Source organism: Aquarana catesbeiana, linkage group LG01 (genome assembly GCF_042186555.1).
Source record: "Aquarana catesbeiana isolate 2022-GZ linkage group LG01, ASM4218655v1, whole genome shotgun sequence".
NCBI lineage: Eukaryota > Metazoa > Chordata > Amphibia > Anura > Ranidae > Aquarana > Aquarana catesbeiana.
Window position 1 is genome coordinate 596203752 of NC_133324.1, and position 20885 is coordinate 596224636.

At 42.0% G+C, this 20885-nt stretch overlaps 1 protein-coding gene across 1 annotated transcript in view; it reads right to left on the reverse strand.

Moving 5' to 3' along the window:
- Nucleotides 1-6856: 6856 nt before the first annotated feature.
- PPP2CB (protein phosphatase 2 catalytic subunit beta) overlaps nucleotides 6857-20885 on the reverse strand; it is a 48865-nt gene continuing 34836 nt past the window's right edge. The window contains exons 4-7 of the mRNA XM_073598463.1: nucleotides 15598-15687; nucleotides 11277-11438; nucleotides 10680-10798; nucleotides 6857-7568 (exon numbers count right to left, since the gene is read on the reverse strand). Coding sequence (XP_073454564.1) covers nucleotides 7496-7568; nucleotides 10680-10798; nucleotides 11277-11438; nucleotides 15598-15687 — 444 coding nt within the window. The 3' untranslated portion in view covers nucleotides 6857-7495. The remainder of the gene's footprint in view (nucleotides 7569-10679; nucleotides 10799-11276; nucleotides 11439-15597; nucleotides 15688-20885) is intronic.

Genomic DNA, 20885 nt, shown 5'->3' on the forward strand with positions numbered 1-20885 from the left:
GCAACAGCTCTCCAAGGTGTGATCACTCCTTTTTACCTACATACTAATGAGCAGATTTAATCTGATGCAGGTGATAGTGTTTGTAATGAAAATTTACAGAGTGATTCCATAATGTATTGCCTGTGCTTGTTCTATAAATCTTTCTTTTAGTGTTTCTTAAAGCCAGAAAGTTGCCATTTGAAATGCCTTTAGTTTATGGCCATGTCTTTGATCTGCTTTTTTTCTACAATTAACAACTGAAGGAACATCCTCGGGGACTGGTGATTCCATAATTTTTGCCAGGGGTTGTAGATGTCCTCTCACTGATAACAACTGGGACACCCCTGCATTGTGAAGGGGACTTGGGACCTGGTTTAGAAGGTCTAGAAGACCAAGACCTGTAGGCAAAATAAATGCCTTGTTTAGCCTTGGACCTAGATGCCTGGGGGGAACGAAAGGATGACTTCTTCTGCACCAAGGGACCCAGTGTACCAATGGAGATGCTTTTCTTGTTACTGGGCAGAAAAGTACTCTTCACCTTCTTGATGTTAGCACCCAAGGACACCCTTTGAACAGCATCCCTTGCAATCTTTTTTTTTTACAGGCAGGTGAGCAGACAAATGTTTTAGCTAGAGGACTCCCTGTATTCATACAGACAGAAGTACAATACAAGATAATCGCTGGAGCACATCGCACATTTAGTCCACAGTAGCACAAGGCTGTTGGAAATCGGTATAACTGATGTAGGAATGTTAGGCTATATCCGATACCACTAGGGCTCATAGCCAACCATCTGGAAATACCCCGAGTGTGACATTCCACCATGGAAACTATAACTGATTGTGTAGTTGGTCCGGATGAAGAAGAAGCCTTGAGCAGGGCCTCAGCCTGCTTACACACAGGGTCCATGAAAGTAGGCAAGTCCTCAACCAGAACCATTCCTCATCTTTGGGGTATTGTGCAAAGCAATTAGGAGAAAAGTAAACTTTTTCTGGATGTTACCTTTCTGCATACAAAAAACATCCTCGATTACAGCATGAACAGGAAGCACATTCCGAGGTTTATATTTCCTAGAACTTTCAAGCCCTCAGACTCCATAGAGGGTAACTTGACATATTTGTGCACCTCCCCTATTAGCACTGAAATGGTATCTTTTCATTTTAGTAGAGGGGTATTCTTCCACAGATGAATTGTCCAAGTCAGAAGAAGAGTATGCCCTGGTTACATTGTCCTCCAATTTCGACCAGTCGGAAAAGTTAGACAGTGGATCAGAAACCAGCCAATCTTTTAAAAATGTCACCATTCCCCTTCTCAGAAAAGACATTTAGGTGGAGAATTCTTCTTTGCTCAGACAGGAAGAATGGGGTTTCTAAGAGAATGCTGCCCTGAGTCAAAAGACAGGTGAGCCCTGACTGATTAGAAGAGAAGCCCCTGTTTCCTGGTTCTCTGAGTAACAGAACTATGCTCAGGCTTGTAAGAAAGACTCAATGTCGGTCTTGCTGCCCTTTACCTCTCCTCTATGCTTGGGGTTCTCAGTGTTTCCCATATGAGGTACTCACACCCTCCAGCAGTTATTGGGTTCAGTGTTTGGTCCCTTGCTGAACCCACAAGCCCCCTATGCACTGCTTCTGGTACTCTGGTATGCAGAAGTATCCTTGCTTTGGGATCCTGCCTGGGAGCACAATCTAGTGCTGACAGTCTCCGCATGTCTAAAACAAAAATGGTGTCTTGCACGGTTTCTGAAATGGCATCAGGGCCTTTTCTGCTACACAGAGGGAGGGAGCAAAATGGTAGAGTGGCGCCTGCACAATGTATCAAAAATAGCAGCTGTGGCACTGAGGAGGGGACGATGTTGCATGTTTTTTTGGACATGTACCAAACTCACCCCATTCTGGCTTGAAGTGGCTTGCACAATCAGACACTTAACTGGTGTCTCTCTAGAGGGGAACCCTGCGGCCTGTTTGCTCCATTAATCGGAACGACCTATTAAGAAATACAAGACCTCCCTCACCATTCAGTTACTGAATGCCGCCAAGGCTTGTATTCCCCTCTGGTGGAGATCGGAGAAACCGCCAGCAAAGTCCCTATGATTTACTAAATGAACGAACAGAGATATGGAGGATCTTACTTCTACCCTGCACAATAGAGAGGAGACCTTTCGAGAGACCTGGAGACCCTGGCAACATTTTATATACACAGAAGCCTATCTCCAAGAAATGGCACAAACTACCTGACCTAATGGGCTGGTTCTGCCCCCTAGGCGGAGGGCATCGCATTTCATTATACTACATTATCAAACCTTACTCTACTCCCTCTTGTTTCCCGTTTGTTTCTCCCCCTACTTTCCTCCCTTTCCCCTGCCCCCCTCTTTTACCGGCCTTATTCCTTTCCTACCCTTGGGGATACCAGTTCTCTTATAAATCTTTCCCATTCATGGGTTAACTGATCAGATACAGTGAAGATCCTAAAATTCATTAAATTTTCATGTCTCATGTTTGGGCTCATCAGTCCTTCGGATCCCCTTGCTCCCCAATTAACTATGAAAATATATAATATATTAATGTGGATCACACCACCAGATGGCCATCGTCTCCACTGCCTAGATAAGTGGGAAAGGGACCTACAATGCACCCTTACAACACGGCAAAAACAAAACATCCTCCACTTCACGTATAAATCTTCAATTTGCTTGAAGACACAAGAGACCAACTATAAAATAGTTACCAGGTGGTACAACACCCCGGAAAAGTTACAAAAGATCTTTCCCGCTGTCATGGACCTTTGCTGGAGATGTCAGAGAGAATATGGAACGATTCTCCACATTTTCTGGTCTTGTCCCCTGTTGGAGGGGTTTTGGAAAACCGTCCAACATACGATGCAGAAGTTCACTGAATACCCCATTCAAGCAGACCCGGCCCTTTTTCTGCTGCATGCGTCTGACAAATCCCGGAAAGCTTACAAACGATCATTAATACTGCATCTACTCGACGCAGCGAAGGCCTGCATCCCCTTATACTGGAAATCCACACAATCTCCTCCTATTAGCTTATGGCTCAGGAAAGTGGAGGAAATCAAAAAAAATGGAGGACTTAATCCTCACGGCCCCCCACCAAAATGAACGTTTTACCAAGAAATGGTCCATCTGGAATATCTTTATCTTCTCAGATGAAGGTCAGACTCTTCTGGGGAGGGATACACCAGATTAAAATTGTCCCATTTTAGAATGCCGGATAGTCGTATAGGTCTATAGATGTCGTTTGACTTTACCACCCTGAGCCTTGACTTGCAGAGGGGTGCACATACTGCCTCGATGTGCCACATTCTATCCCTACACCTCTTCCCTACTCCCTTTCTGTTCTTCCTTTCTTACCTACTTTTCTTTCCTTTCTTCTCTGTTTCCTGTCCCTGCTGGGGCTATTGTGCTAGTATGGGGTATTTATTGGTGCCCCATGGACCTACATGGCTCTACCCTTACACTAACCTGGAAAAAAGGAGCAGGACTCGCGGAACCTCTCGACGGTCCAAGTGCAACCTAGGAGTAGGTTGCCCTTTGTTTCAGTTGGGGTCATGGCTGGAAGCGGTCCTAATATCAAAGATCATTGTATTCTCTTTATAGTTGTATTTCTCAGTTATGTCATGATATTAGGCTAAGTTCATCTTACTATGTGATATCCTGTCCATGTATGATTTTGAGATGATGTATTTCATGTGTCTTGTGTCCATTCTTTAAATAAAAAATTTGAAATAATATATTAATGTGTGGCACGATTTGATATGCTCCAACGCCAGCTTCAGGTCAAACGACTAACTCCCAGAGCACCCTCAGGGTCCTGTGCACTGTCAGTATTGCCATACCGGGGTCTCTCCCCCATGTGCCTTGAATACGGTGGTAAGTAAGGAAACTTGATTTGTTGACCTTGCTTTTGTACTCTTGTCTGAATTCTTCTTTTTGCTTGACTTTTGTTATGTACCTATGTTGGATGTGTTATTTGTTGTACACATTTTCTAAGAAAAAAAATAAAGAATTACAAAAAATGGCAGCTGTGCACTGCAGAGTCAGCACAAGGAGACTGCCAAAAAATATGGGTCAGACCTCCCAATCAGCAAGGTGGGATGTAAAGGAGGGGAACAAAGTCCCCAACAACCTGCTCTGGTGCCTAATCTAATCAGTATTTAACAGGCTGGAACCCGCTTACTGCACCCTGGAAGGATATCCCACAGGACCCTCAGCATTTCTTTGCCCTCTTCAGTTAGGCTTATCCCCTCCTCCCATGGGAGGGGGGATGAATCTTCAAGTAGTGGGCTCCCCAGCAAGCAGACAACTGCCTTGGACCTGTAGAGCACCCCAGCCCAGGTGAGTCAAATGTGTGCCAGGTCTAGCAGAGTCTCATTAACATCTTGATTTGGGGTTTAATTACAGTCCTCACAGCATAAAACCAGGGGGGCCAGATTTAGAGAAATGACACCCTCTGCCACAGTGACTTGGTGCAGTTCGTAATTCTTGATAGAAGAGATTCCTAATCTTATCCTCCCTCCTACAGAAATGCATCCATCATCACACACACGCCAAAACTGAGGATTACACGGTGGGAGGGTTTATATGAGGGAGTGTTAAAAGCTTTGAGTGGCTTTGCCAGTGCCCAATGAACTGAAGGTGCATCATATTACCCATGTTATAACCAAGCTGTGAACTGTAGGATAAAGAAATGATAGTTCTTGTTGATAATCCAAAATATGCTTGTGACTGCTGTCTGTCTGAAGTACATCTTTCCACAACTTCCTGAATCCCCTGCTGCTGCTTTGCAGCTTCTCTTCTGTTGATTTCTTTAGTTCACTTTTAATTTCTGAGAACTACAATGCCTTGAAAAAGCATTCATACCCCTTGAAATGTCCCACATTTTATCATGTTAGAACCAAAAATGTAAAATGTATTTTATGTGATCGATCAACACAAGGTGGAACATAACTGTGAAGTGGAAGGCAAATTATAAATGCTTTCCAATTTTTTTATTTTTTTTTTTACAAATAAATATGTGAACAGTGTGCTGTGCATTTTTGTTCAGCCCCCCTGAGTCAATACCTTGTAGAACCACCTTTTGCTGCAATTACAGCTGCAAGTCTTTTTGGGGATGTTTCTACCAGCTTTGCACATCTAATAAAGAGTGACATTTTTGCCCATTCTTCTTTGCAAAATAGCTCAAACTCAGATTGGATGGCAAGCCTCTGAACAGCAATTTTCAAGTCTTGCCACAGATTCTCAATTGGATTTAAGTCTGGACTTTGACTGGGCCATTCTAACACATGCTTTGAGCCAAACCATTTCATTGCATCTCTGGCTGTATGTTTAGGGTTGTTGTCCTGCTGGAAGGTTAACCTCCGCCCCAGTCTCAAGTCTTTTGCAGACTAACAAGTTTTCTTCTAACATTGCCCTGTATTTGGCTCCATCCATCTTTTCTCATCAACTATGACCAGCTTCCACGTCCCTGCTGAAGAAAAAGTATCCCCACAACATGATGTTGCCACTTCACGGTGGGGATGGCGATTTCAAGGCGATGTGCAGTGTTAGTTTTCTGCCACACAGTGTTTTGCTTTTAGGCCAAAAAGTTAAATTTTGGTCTCATCTGACCAGAGCACCTTCTTCCACATGTTTGCTGTGTCCCCCACGTGGCTTCTCGCAAACTGAAAAGCCTCCAGCATTACCATGGGCCTCCTGGCTGCTTCTCCAATTAATGCTCTCCTTGCCCGGCCTTTCAGATGAGGTGAACGGCGATGCCTTGGTAGGTTTGCAGTTTTGCCTTACTCTTTCCATTTTCGGATGATGGTTTGAACAGTGCTCAGTGAGATGTTCAAAGCTTGGGATATTTTTTTTATAGCCTAACCCTGCTTTAAACTTCTCCACAATGTTATCCTTGGCCTTTGTTTACTAAAGTTCTCTAACAAACCTCTGAGGGCTTCACAAAACAGCTGTATTTACTAATTAGGTGACTTCTGGAGGCAATTGGTTCCACTAGATTTTAGTTAGGGGTAGTTAGAGTAAAAGGGGCTGAATACAAATCTACGCCACACTTTTCTGATATTTATTTGTAAAAAAAAAAGTTTGAAAACCCATTTATCATTATCCTTCCACTTCACAATTATGTGCCACTCTGTGTTGGTTTATCACATAAAATCCCATTAAAATACATTTACGTTTTTGGTTGTAACATGACAAAATGTGGAAAATATCAAGGGGTATGAATACTTTTTCAAGGCACTGTACATATCCCATGGTACCTGTCTGGGTGCAAGCAGTGATACTTGTACTAACAATGCCTCCTAAAACTTCTCCACTCAGTAACTCTGTAGTTCAGAAGGCAGAGGCTCTGGGGAGTGTGCGACAAAGCAGGACACATACAGGCCATATTGAATGTCACAGAATTCAAGGAAATAAACGTGTGGGATTCTTCAAACACTAAGCTCTGCAAATTCAAAGATTATTAAACTTAATAGTAGACTCAAAAGATTAAATACAACGTGGAAATTCCCACAATTTCACATTTTGAGCATAGAATCACTTGGACTCATCCTTGACTGGCCCAGGATGGTTTAAGATTTTGGACCTAGAAAGAATAAGAATCTGATAATGGCAACAGTGAGCAACAGTGGAAGCGAGAGGGGAAGAGGGGCTGTACTGCAAACATCTCCAGGTTAGAAGGCACTCAGTGAGGCAAGTGTGCCATCATTCAACAGTTAAATATCAGAGCCTGGAAGTAAGGCTTAACCTAAATTTGGAAATGAATCAAGGTACTATTGTAAGGGCTGGCATCCAAGACCTCCACATGATTACATGGGCATAACAGACTAAGTGTACACATTAAACACCAAGTTTAACACACACTGGAGGTCTACAATTGAAAGTTTATTTGTTCAAATACACCAAAGGAGCTGCAAGCACTTTGACAAATATACAGAAAAACGTACATTAATGTTATGGCATACACTCAGGTCAGATTTTTCCAATGTATCTGTACTTTTGAAAAACAAAAAATATACAGTGACTAATTAGCAGGTGCGTTTTTTTTAAAAATAACTCCAAATGGTATCCATCATGCCAGCTTATCACTACAACTAAAATGTACAAAGTAGGTGCAAAGGGAGATAAAGGCCTTGCAAGTTACCCTTTACTGGTTGAACAGTTCAGTAGGAAACATGACTTACAAATACAGCAGGCAAACTGACTAATGGACTGATTGTAATTATGGACCGCAGTCTCAAATTGTGCTAAATGCTTAGTCAACAGTATGGCACATTTTGGTCCGTGATGGGTTTCTTAGCCTATTTTGAAATATAAACTGGCAAAATGCAAATAATATTTCTTCAGTGGGCAGGTCAGTGTGATGTAAAAGCAGGATCCAAATTTTTAAATTAAAACATTTTGGTTTTCTTTTGTTGGTTTCCATGTCTATATACAGACACATTTATCTGGTTTAAATGCCAAATATATTTGCACAGATGAAGGCAATGTGTTTACAATTGCTTATAGGAAATAGTCAGGAGTGCGTCGAGTAACATGTGGCTCTCCACGTCGAGGAGCTGGGTCAAACTGAAGGCTGTAGGGGGAAAAAAAAAAAAAATAAAGAGAACAATGAAAACAATCCCTGCTATGGCATAAGTAATTGAATGCTACAATTCAAATTTTCACATACAGTAAAACCTTGGTTTGAGAGCGTTACATAGACCATCCTCCTCACCGCATTTGACACTGTCCCTTCTACGATGCGCTCCAAGCCTCACTTTCAGATCACCCTACTGCAAGGTAGTCTTCCCAGTCCTGATTGTAGACTGACAGCGGTGAGAGCCAGGAGGTGAGGACGGTCTATGTGGACAGCTTTACCCCGCATGCCTGCATACTCAGATGTGCCTCTTAATTATCAACCATGCGAGTAGCTAAATGTTGTACCTTCATTAAATGTAACCATATTGCTACACTTAGAGGCGCCTCTTTTCTCTTTTATACTCTGTACTTCTGCTGGATTTTCTTCTAATCCCCTTGTGGAGGCTGCCATTTGTGGATGGACAGTTTATGGCTACACAACCTATCGCACTGCTATAATTTTATATTGACTATAAACTGAAGGAATTATGAATGAATAGTTGTGGAACAAATCTGAGTTTCCATTATTTATGGGGAAACTTGCTTTGATATAAGAGCTTTGGATTACAAGCATGCTTCCGGAATTAATTATGCTCGCAAGCCAAGGTTTTACTGTAACTGTAAAAGGACATGCAGCAAAAAAAGAAATTCTACTCTAAATGCATAGGGGTCAGGCTCACCAAGCAGCATGAGTTATTTTAACAGTGTTCTAAAGCCAAACTTTTTTTTAAACCTTTGAATACATTGAGGGGTTGGAACCATTTAAGTGTTTTATTGCCGTCTCGTTAGATTGATCATAGTCACCGGGACTGAAAGGGATGGGAACTCCAAAAATATTCCAGTGGGGACACTTATTACAGTAACTAAGATTTCATCTTACAGCCTGTTGAGTTTTGTTTACAGAACAGGCAGTAGAAATCTCCCAAATGTAAAACAAGACAAAAAAAAAAAAAAAACAAAAAACACAAACCTAACATGTTTTAAAGACCAAGTTCACTATTGTTCACCCCCTCCCCCCCCCAAATTCCAGCTCCCTAAGACCCCTCTCACACCAAGGCGTTTTAGCGCTAAAAATAACGCTATTAAAACGCTCCCCATGCATCTCAACGGACCCTTTCACACTGAGGCGTTGCGCTGGTGAGGCGTTGAGAAAAGCACTTCAATAACGCCCCTCTCCATTGAAATGAATTGAAAACGCCGTAAAACCGCCTGAATAGCGCCTATAATCTGCCCTGAGCTGTAGAAAATTCACATGATCTCACAAAAAGGTAAACATGTAAGCAAAAAAGAGAGCATCTACAACAACAGGACTGAACTTGTGGGAAGGTCAGAATGATTAAACAGACCATCAAAGTGCCAAAAAAACAAAAATTAAAGTGCCAAAAAAAGATCTAATCCCAGAAAAATGAAGATTTGAAGTAAAACAAGACACTGCTTGTTACTTCACAAGACACTGCTTGTTACTTCACAAGACACTGCTTGTTACTTCACAAGACACTGCTTGTTACTTCACAAGACACTGCTTGTTACTTCACAAGACACTGCTTGTTACTTCACAAGACACTGCTTGTTACTTCACAAGACACTGCTTGTTACTTCACAAGACACTGCTTGTTACTTCACAAGACACTGCTTGTTACTTCACAAGACACTGCTTGTTACTTCACAAGACACTGCTTGTTACTTCACAAGACACTGCTTGTTACTTCACAAGACACTGCTTGTTACTTCACAAGACACTGCTTGTTACTTCACAAGACACTGCTTGTTACTTCACAAGACACTGCTTGTTTTACATGATCTCAAAGGATAAGCATGCAAGCAGAAAAATAGCAAACAACAAATGCTTCAATAATGCTTGAAAAATGCTGTTAAAATGCCTGCAGCATTGCGTTAATTTTACCGCTAGCGCCCCTAACATGCAGTAAAAACGCGGTAATAAAGCTAAGGCGTTTTAGAGCGTTTTTGAAGTGCCTTGGTGTGAAAGGGGTCTTATGTACCAATATAGCATTAATGTACTTATTTTGCAAAAAAACAGCTTTCCATTTATTCTACCCACTTACCTCACTGCATGGATGTTTAAAAACCCTGCTCCATTACTTCTGCCTTACTTCCTGAACATACTTTAGGTCATGACACAGAAAGGAGTTGACCAGCTGAGGGTAGATGCAGGGTGTGTGGTAGTAAAATCAGCTGGTCAACTCCTTCCTATGTCAGGACCTAAAGTAAGTTCAGGAAGTAAGGCAGAAGTAATAGAGCAGGGTTTTTAAACATCCATGAAGAGAGGGAGGTAAGCATGGGTAGAATAAATGGAAAGCAGTTTTATTTTTGCAAAATAAGTACATTAATGCTATATTGGTACATAGGGGAGCTGGAATTTAAAGGGGGGGGGCGGAGAAAAAAAAAAAGTGAACAAAAGTGAAATTAGCCTTTTCGATCCATTCCCTTTTCTATCCAAATTGGGAAAAATGGCTTTAAAAATATACTATAAGCAATATTTCCCTTAGCTTTGCATTGGATGTTTGATGAATCCATACCAGAGCAAAGAAACAGGCAAAGCCTGCTATATGTTGGGGGCGGCACAGTGGTGTAGTGGGTAGCACTCTCGCCTAGCAGTAAGAAGGGTCGCTGGTTCAAATCCCGACCACGACACTACTTGCCTGGAGTTTGCATGTTCTCCCTGTGCCTGCGTGGGTTTCCTCCGGGTACTCCGGTTTCCTCCCACACTCCAAAGACATGCTGGTAGGTTAATTGGATCCTGTCTAAATTGGCCCTAGTATGTATGAATGCGAGTTAGGGACCTTAGATTGTAATCTCCTTGAGGGTGTAGGGACTGATGTGAATGTATAATATATATGTAAAAGCGCTGCGTAAATTGACGGTGCTATACAAGTACCTGAAATAAATAAAATATGTACAAATCAGGGAAAAAAAAAAACAAAAAAAAAAAAAAACAAAAAACCCAAAAAAAAACCTTCATTAATGCCTACTACATATACCGCAATTTACAGATTCATTATGTATTAAGAAGGTTTCTACTTTTTAAACCAAAATGTAAGGTACTTACAAGGAGTATTTAAGGGTATCATCCAGTTCCATAATAGCTGCCTGATTTCCACAGCGATAACAGTAATTAGGTGCACTGAAAATGGTAACCACATTTCTGTCATGGCACCAGTTGTAACCCTGGAAAAAGAGAGGAAAAAAAAAAAAAAAAACCCATGTAACATCTGCATTGATTTTTTTTTTTATATATTTTATTTTATTTTACACACAACCCCCTAATAAAGAATATATATACATTGTCAAAAGTTTCCCTTAAACTAAAATTTATCGAAAGGCTGAGAAATGCACTCTGCCTTCTATCTTGACCTGCCACAGTACAGTTTGGTGAAAAAAAAAAATAAAAACACAAGGAACTCCTCCATTGTGTCAGAGGCAGGACAGGCTGGAGGTGCTCAGTGTGGACTGTAATATCAGTGCTCTTGGCAAAGAGGCAAAATATTTTCATGTCTCCCAACCGACTTGGTCCAAGTCACTGCTCTTGTTATACAATGATATATCATTCAAAATGTACCCAGACCAGAACATAAAAACACACAGAAACAGAAGAGATGGCAACTTATATTTTATTCCAAATAAACCACTGTAATAACAGCCTTACCTCCATGACCAGCTGATGAGCTCGTGACACCAAAGTGAGGCCATTGGCATGATTAAAAGTTTCAGAGATATCTTGTCCAAAAGTGTATCCAGCACCTCTTGGAGAAATACCCCAGCCACCACGATCATCAGGATCGGACCACAAAAGGTCACACATAGGGCCCTGGAACACATGGAGAGATGTTTTTGATACCACACTGATAATTACGACAGGACATTCATGCCTTTTGGAACAAAATTATAGCCTAGGTTATATTTCTGAACAACCTAAAAAAATAAAAATCTAAAAATGGTGAAAGTAGCAACATTTTTTTTGCCCAAAACACTGTTGCTACACTTTCATTGACCATTTTTTATAAAACCCTTTTAGTTTCAACAACTTTTAATATGCTACTTACAGTTAAAAAAAAATAAATCAAAAAAGGAGAAGAAGTAGTATACAAGTCCTAAAAGGTCAAATAGAAAAAAAGCTTACAAAAGGTTTCAGGGCTTAACATTGAGAACACTGAGTAACAGAAGAGACCAGGATTAATGATGGAGACTGAAAAAACAGAAAAAGCAACACTAAACATAAGGAGGACTGTAAGGCTTCATTCTCACGAGCGCTGCCACGGAATTCGCCAGCTCAGCGGGAGATCTCTTCGTTGATCTCCGCTGAGCCGGCAGATGACAGGTCCTTCTCTGCTCACTGAGCGTGGAGGGGCTTGTCGAGCGCCGCTGGTTGCTATGGACAGATCGGACGAAAACGGATAGCATGTCCGTTTTCATCAGATCTCACCCAATCTGATTGGGATGGATGCGAACATAGGGGTATCCGTCTGATTTTAGTGGATCGGACCGGGTCGGATATCAGCAGACATGTCACCACTGACACCCGTCGCTCCATAGACTAGCATGGAGCCCCCGTTCAGGTCCACTGACAAAACTGACGGGCGGACCTGAACGTTCCGACAGTGTGAAGGGGGCCTAAAGCTGAGCTATGCAGGCAAAAGTTGTTTAACTGTGTCAAACAAGAAAACTTTTTTTGCAGCTCATGGAGTTTACCCTCATTAAGATCGTCCAGCAGGATAGTTTAGAAGTCTGTCAAACCTTGAAAACTAAGTTTGTGCCTCTCCTGTCTAGCAGAGTGGCCAAGTGAAAAGACTGATAATGGATCACTAAGTTGCTGGCTTAAGCCTTCTCATGTAGACAGTGGAGGCCATTCAGCAAATGATAGATACAGCTGCTACCTTTAGATGATTAGACATTAGAAGGCGCAAAAGGGATCATTTACTGGCTATACAATTACATAGAGTAACAAGCAACTGGAAAACTGTAGAAATGGAAGGAATTCTTTCGGCAAACATCTTAAACATGACAATGGGCCAACAATGGAAGACAACCAAAAGAGGGGAAGGAGCCGTGTCCCCAATGAACTACTGGAGAAAGACACTATAGATGGTACAAAAATTTGGAATGTTGATTTGGCTGTAAATTCTTGCCTGTACAGGACTTGTATCCAAGCACTCAGAGTTATATGCTGCTACCTTCATGTGATCTGACACTGGCAAAAAGATTTGCTAAGGCCACCCCAAGAGCGTACCGGTATAACCCCACCCACTCAGTGAGGTTCCAGTTTTTTAGCAAGTAATAAGAAGTCCTCAAAACACAGCGTGGAGGGACCAGTGTGCTGTACTGAAAGATAAGAATGGTGACTTGTAAATTCCCTATTTTTTCCATACAGTACAGGACGACTTCTATTCATTCAGACCGTTGGGATGTACCCGAGCAAAAAAAAAAAAAAAAACCCGAGGGGTGGACAACATAGCAAAACAGAACTGTCAACAGGACAACAAGAAACACAAGGGTTTAAACAGCCTGAACAAAATACTTGGATAGCGGCTTAAAGCACCTTGCAGCCTGAAGCTCACATCAGCTGAAATCTCAACACCCACTCCCTGGTAAAAAATTAGAAGAAAAAAAAAAAAAAAGTGTGGAGGGACCAGGTGGTGGCCTTACAAATTTAGAATACGGATGCTAGATGCTGAATCGCCCGAGAAACGCCAACAGCTCTGGGGGAACAGGCTGTGATAGGAAAGGGTGGAACTTAAGGGCGTAGTCCTGGAAATGGGTAGTCTGGTCAACCTGGCAAGGGTGGAGAGGGAATCTGGGTATCCTTCTAGGAGGACCTCAAGGTAGAACAAAAAAGGGTCTCAAGTCTTACAAAAAAGAGGGCATTGCTGCCAAGTAGACTCTGAAATCCCTAACCACATCCAAAATATGTAAGGCAATTTTCCTCATCATGTTTTGGTGCAGGATACAGAGAGAAGGCAGCACATCACTGAGGGGGGGGGGGAAACAAAAAAAAACCCAAAACACCTTAGGTGAAAAGTTTTGGTTTGAAAACCACCTTGTCATTGTGCAAAACAAGAAAAGGCTCTTTACCAAAAGGAATACCTTTAATCAGTTCAAAGAAAGACTGAGGAGCAGAGAGTACCAAATTGAAATTCCAAGGTGACACACAAGGTCGAATTGGAGGAATTATAGGAGCCTACTCGATGCAGAAAAGTTGTAGGATTGTGAGGCAAGAGTTTTCTGGAAGAGGTAGAGAAGGCAGAAACCTATTCCCTGGTCAGATAGAGTAGTCCTTACGGTTAAGCCCTCTGTCCACACACCATGAAAAGAAGGCATTCCATGTGTGATAAGTTTTGTGGGCTGCAGATTTCTTGCTCGGATTTAAAAAGATACTCCTATCCTTTAAGATTTGGATTTCAACGTGCCATTAAAACCAGTGACTGAGAAGCAGGATGGAACAGTGAGCCTTGGGTCAGTAAGTCTTGTCTCTTTGGAAAATGGGCAAAGCTTGTCCACTAGAAGTCTGAGTATCTTTTCCACCACTCCTGCGTAGCAGTCAAGGATCTTTGAAGGATAGACAAATCTGTTGGAATTGAGTCCAAGGAATTACTAAAGCACCTACTGTGTGAAGGCTTAGAGCAGGGATAGGCAACCTCAGCCCTCCAGCTGTGGCGAAACAAGACCCACGAGACATTGCAAGACCTGACATTTACAGGCACGACTCCTAGAGGCAGAGGCATGATGGGATTTGAAGTTTCACCACAGCCGGAGGGCCGAGGTTGCCTACCCATGACTTCGAGAGTACCTAGTTATGGACACAAACGTGTTCAGTCTGTTGCTGAACTTGAAGTCCAGAATGTCTACATATGGTTTTTGCCATCCTCGATTTAGAAAGATTTCAAGGCACGGAGACAACTCTTCCAGGTCTAGGTATTAGACAGCCTAGAAAGTCTGTCCAGAGTCGTAGACTTGTTTCTTTTAGTACTGCTAAGCTTCTGGTGCCCTATTTATGTAGGCCATTGCTGTGGCATTGACTGACTGTACTCGGACTGGGTGACCTTGTAAAAGGGAGGTTCAATGTTGTAGAGACAATCTAAATCGCCCTTTGATCTAGCATGTCGATGGTGAATTTCAATCCTTCAAGAAACTATTAGATAATCACCTGAATGACCGCAACATACAGGGATATGTAATGTAATACTGACACATAATCACACACATAGGTTGGACTTGTGTCTTTTTTCAACCTCACCTACTATGTAACTATGTGCTATGTCCACTGGACAGTCAGGGAGTTATTAATGCAATCCCACCCTGTAAGGCTCACATCTGTAATTACCGCATTAAAGTCCTGTGAAGGAATGACTTTGCCAACCCAAAAGGCAGGATCGGAGCTCCACCATGCCATGGAGAGCCAAGTTTGACCAGACAGAATATTGGGTGAGCCAAGGAATGAATTTATTTGTTGCACGTCTTGAAAATGTTGGACTGAAGGAGTCTGGAGCAAAACTTGGCAAAGGCAAGTCCCTCGAAGGAGGTCACCACGAGGCCCAGAACGTTCACGCAGAAGCGTATTGAAGGTTGTGGTCATGACCTGAGGGTCTGGGAACTTTACCTTAGGGAGGCAGATTTTGGTTAGGCTGAGTCCAAGATTAACCCAGGTACTCCAGACAGTGTAAGGGCTGGAGAGCAGACTTTGAAAAGTTGAAAGTCAAAGGTTTGATGGAGTTTACACCTGGTTAGGTTCGTAGTCAATCAGGGTATCTCATCTGCCCCTGGACAAACAAAATAACATTCTCACTAAAACACAGCTATACTGCACACACCTAAAAAAGCAGGAAAACCCACAATGTGAATTATACAATTTAAAATTAATACTTGCATTTAGAAAAGTCCTATAAATACATTATCCTAAACTTGGTCTGTTTTCCAACATTCTAAAGTTTTGCAAGTGACTGTAAAATATACTTGTGATGTCACCAAAATACCTCATGTGGAACTTCTTGTAAGCGATCCAAAGCACGGATGTGATCCAATGTATCAATAGATGGGGAAAGCCCTCCATGAAGACAGAAGATCTGAAAAGAAATCCATTGTAAGTTAAATTTTAAATGTGACACAATTCCATTTTTAATGGAAATTGAAGTGCTGGTTTCATTTAAAAAGGGGGGAAAAAAAAAGAAAAGGGGGGGGGGCATATAAAATCCCTATAGTTTACACAGCAATATTAGTCACTAGGGTTGCACCAATACTAGTATCGGTGCCGATACCAAATGCTCTGATGCCTAATCCGGTACCTGGGCAGGCGGGATGATCAGTGCGGCGGTGGGGGCCGTTACAAGCACTGATCTCCCTTGATAGATTTCAATAAAGCAGCAGACAGCTGCTGCTCCTCCTCCTCCTCTCCCTCCCCCGGCTTTCAGCTGCTTTATTGAAATAGATATACTGTCCCCCGGGTCCTCATCCATTTCCTCCTCTGTGCTCCTAAAGGTCCCCCGCTATGTCCTCCTCTGCTCCCCCCTGTTCCAGATCTAATCAGGAAGGAAAGCAGAGGAAAGAGCCGGTAAATCTGTCATTTACTGGCTCCTTCCTTTTATGAATGCACAGAGTCCAGTGATCACTGACTGTCCATTCATAACTGAGCATTGTAAACTGTTTACGATGCTTCAGTTTATGAATGGAGAGGAGCCTCTGTCTCCTGTCCATTTATCTTTAGTGCAGCTGAGGCTACAGAGAAAGGGAACAGGGAATCTGTCTTCAGTCCCTTTCTCTGTCTCAAAGGGGAGATGGCAGGGGTCTATTTAGGCCCCTGATATCTCATTAAAGCCCCCTCCCCAACAGGGTAAAAAAAAAAAAAAAAAAAATTAAAAAATAAATATTTAAAAACACACAGACACTGTCCAGCCCTCAACTAAAAAGAAAGCCTTGTAAAAAATATAAAATAAAAATAATGAAACTACCGACATAGCACATGCCTCATCAGTGCCCATCCGTGCTACTGTCACAGGACATAAAAAAAAAAAAAAAAAAAAAAAAAAAAAAAAAAGGTAATCTGTATCGGCGAGTATTTGAAAAAGTATCAGTTACTTGTACTCGGTCTTAAAAAAAAGTGGTATCGGTGCAACCCTATTAGTCACTGAATAAAAATGAACCAATTATAAAATCCCGAAGGCATTATAAGCTGGTTGTTTTTAACCTTCTTACAGATTAGTCTATCTAATAGCACCCACACTAGTGTGGGAAGTGGAAGGCGTTCTTAAGCACCTTGCAGAAAACTCTGCATAAAACAAACTGAGCTCCATTTAGAAAATGAAAAATGTCTGGCCAGACATCTTAGAGTATCTGTGATTCCATGATACCTTTCCCTAAATAATAATGATGAAAAAAAAAACAAAACACACACACTATTTGTAAATCACTTGACAAGCACAACTGAATATATACTATGAATCACGCAATACAGTCTTGATGTGGCCCAGGTAACTGTTGTACTCACCAGACAGCAGTTAATTTTGCCAATCGAAAACTGGACACTGCCAGTATTTTTACCCCGCTTTCCTAGTATATTCTATTGACACTGTATCAGTACTGTTCAAAAAGGGAAATCACATGTCTTTTGGAAAACAAAATCTTGCATTCTGTAATTTGCTGCAGGAGTACTTCAGTTAAATTGTTCCATAAAATACAAGTAAAACAGTTGTGGCTCTGAACATTTTTTTTTACTTCCTCATTCCTATCAACTTTTTAGACAGCACTGCAAATGACCCAACCCTACAATCTAGTCTTGGTACACTTACCTAGGCCAGTCCAACACACAATCAGCACAGAGGGACAAATCCAACAAAGTAAGCATTCTCTGGAATTCATTCAACAGCCGGTGTCTTGTTCCGTGCAAGCCGTTTCCCAACCCAACCAGTTTATTCAGTATTCTGTTGAGCAGGCATGAATACACATGGACATGTGTCTTTGCTAGTAAAGCCTAGCCTGTGCAACCTCAACTGATTATAATGCTTCAAGCAGCTCTTAACACTCTTCAGGTCCTGTCCTGGAAAGCTGAATACAAATCCAAATGGACAATTTATTTTAAAAACAAACATTTTTCCTATTCCCAGGGACAGTAAGCAACTTTGCAAAGAAAAACTTAGGCTGCATTCACACCTGAGCAATGTGATGTGTTGTGCTTCTCACAACAGCCCATTGACTTAAAGTGGAACTGCAGTCTGCTCACATAATTTGTAATAAAACCATTTTTGCCATTCTGAAGCTTCCCTCCAACCACTTTGCATATTTTATATATACACCACTGTGATTCTGTACTTGCCAAATATGCTGGAGAAATCTCCTTCCACTAAGTCTGGCTGCAGCCATTTTAACTGTGGGCAGCTGAAGCTGCTGCTTGCTCAATTCCTGGATTTACACATAGGCACACCTCCAGCTCTGCAGCTTTCTCTGACCCTCTTGGGACTCATCCCCACTCCCTTCCTGGCAAACTCTCACGAGAGAGAGTTGTGCAAGATGTCATAAGCCTAGGCTAATGACCAGACAAGAAACAGGAAGTGGGCTGTATAATTTATTTACTGGGAGAAAGAAAACTAATGTTTTACTATCCAAAGTTGAAACAAGGGCAGAAGATTTATTAGATGGAAAGTTGAAAAAAAATGACTGTAGGTCCACTTTAACGTAGAAGTTCAGCCTCTAAATCTACTGGGAGTCACATTCTAAGATTAATCTCATCCTGTAAAGCAAAAAAAATAAATAGCTATACATACTTTTTTTTGGCAGCTGATCCAGTCTTCAGTGGTGGATTCTGTGTGGAAGAGAAAGCCGTCAACGGCTGAGAAGTGACGTCACCCATTGACTATGGGGCATCCGTTGTCTGCCGACTCTACTGCACACTCCTACACATAGAAGCTGCCACCGACAGCTCAACGTGGGACCGGACCAGATAAGCTTCAAAAAAAGCAATGTATAGCGATTTTTGCTTTACAGGGTTAGATAGATTAGGCTTAGAATATGGCTGATAGTAGATTTAGAGAAAACTCATTTTAGGCTGAACTTCTACTTTAAGTATCATTTTTGCACCAAGCCAAGCGTGTTTGGCGAGAGGCGTTGTGTGGAAACTGCAACAAAACACACAACTGCTAAAATAATAATAAAAAGATGGCACCACAACAATGATGTGCGTTTTTCACACATTACAAAATCAGGGAGCAGAAAGTAGTGTTGCTTTCTGCCTTAAATGAGATGTCCAGCCAAAGCTCGTTTTGGCTGTACTTCTATAGATCACAGGAGTGCAATTTGTTTAGCACTCATGGGACCAGTTTTTGTTTCCGCTCTCTGTTGACATCATGGATATCAGTCCAGGCACTGCATCATCCCTAAAATGGAGGTCTGGTTCCACCAGGTGCCTGGACTGACAACTGAGCCTCTCAATGAGCCGCTGAGAGCCTGAGACGTCCGCTCTGCCCCCTTCACAGCTCTGCGCTCCAAAGAGCTGTAGACTGACAGTCTACAGTTCTCTGCTCAGGGAGCTGTGAAAACTGAGTGATCGGTGGTGTTCAATTGCTCGGTTCTTAGTGCAGAGGCGCCGGGGGACCAATGCTGCATCCACCGAGGTAAGTAGAATTCTACAATTAAAAAAATAAATAAACCCTTACTTCTCTTTTAAACCACTAAGCTACCGTCCACCGTCATATGACGGCGGGACGAGGCAGCTGTTGTTCTGGGCGGACGTCATCGCCCTCCCGAGCCACTAGGGGGCGCGTGTGCCTGCTGCGTCGCTCGAGACCCGGTGCGCGTGCCTGGCGGCCGCGATGTCTGCCGGGCAACAGAGCAGGACCGTGGATCTGTGTATGTAAACACAGATCCACGTCCTGTCAGAGAGGAGAGGAGACCGATGGTGTGTCTCTTGTGTCCCTTGTACATAGGGACACCGATCGGTCACCTCCCCCACAGTTAGAATCACCTCCCTAGGACACACATTAACCCCTCGATCGCCCCCTAGTGTTGTGACCCCTTCCCTGCCAGTCACATTTACACAGTAATCAATGCATTTTTATAGCACGGATCGCTGTATAAATGTGAATGGTCCCAAAAATGTGTCAAAAGTGTCCGATATGTCTGCTGCAATATCGCAGTCACAAAAAAAAAAAAAAAAAAAAAAACGCAGATCTCCGCCATTACTAGTAAAAAATAAATAAATAAAAATGCTATAAAATCTATCCCCTATTTTGTAGATGCTATAACTTTTGCGCAAACCAATCAATATACGCTTATTGCGATTTTTTTTTACCAAAAATATGTGGAAGAATACATATCGGCCTAAACTGAAGAAAAAATTTGTTTAAAAAAAAAATTGGATATTTATTATAGCAAAAAGTAAAAAATATTGTGTTTTTTTTCAAAATTGTCCCTCTTCTTTTGTTTATAGCGCAATAAATAAAAAACAGATGTGATCAAATACCACCAAAAGAAAGCTCTATTTGTGGGGAAAAAAAATGATAAAAATGTCATTAGGGTGCAGTGTAACATGACCGCGCAATTGTCATTCAAAGTGCAACAGTGCTGAAAACTGAAAAATGGCTTGGGCAGGAAGGGGGTGAAAGTGCCCTGTATTGAGGTGGTTAAGCGTGAATGCAGCCTTACCACTGGTTTTTCTTTCCCTGGGCATTTAGTGCCAATTCACACTGGCTCACGGAGCGCATTACATGCGATTTTCAGCTCATTCGTTGCAGGCAAAAACAGCGTTTCCGATCTGCATGGGGGTGGGGGGGTGTCGTTAGGACACTGACACCCGAAGCAGATTGCACACCTATTGCGTTATGGTGTGATTGGACCTTTAGAGTTGTCAACACAAGTCCAAGCCAGTGTACACTTTGCCTTTGTTTACAATTCAGTTTCCTTGCAGCATAAAATGTAAACAGCAACATGTCAGCAGACCAAGATAAAGTAAAAAGCATAAGACGGGAATTACAGATTTGTATTTTGATTCTCTCAACTGACTGTCTGGAACAATGACGGGCTTAGCTAAAACTGTGCAGGAGTGGTCTTCTCCCAGAATTTTGGGATATGTCACTATAGTGATTACATGAGTGCAGTGCAGTATAGACATTACCATTTTTGGCTCCAGGTTGAAGACATTGAAACATACAGGTATGTGAGTTTTCATTTATCCAGAACATGGTATAACTAGCGATTGTTAGTCCATTTAAAACTTGAACTTGTGTTGTAATGCCGAATGAGTCTTAATACATGAACTAAAAATTGCAAACACTGA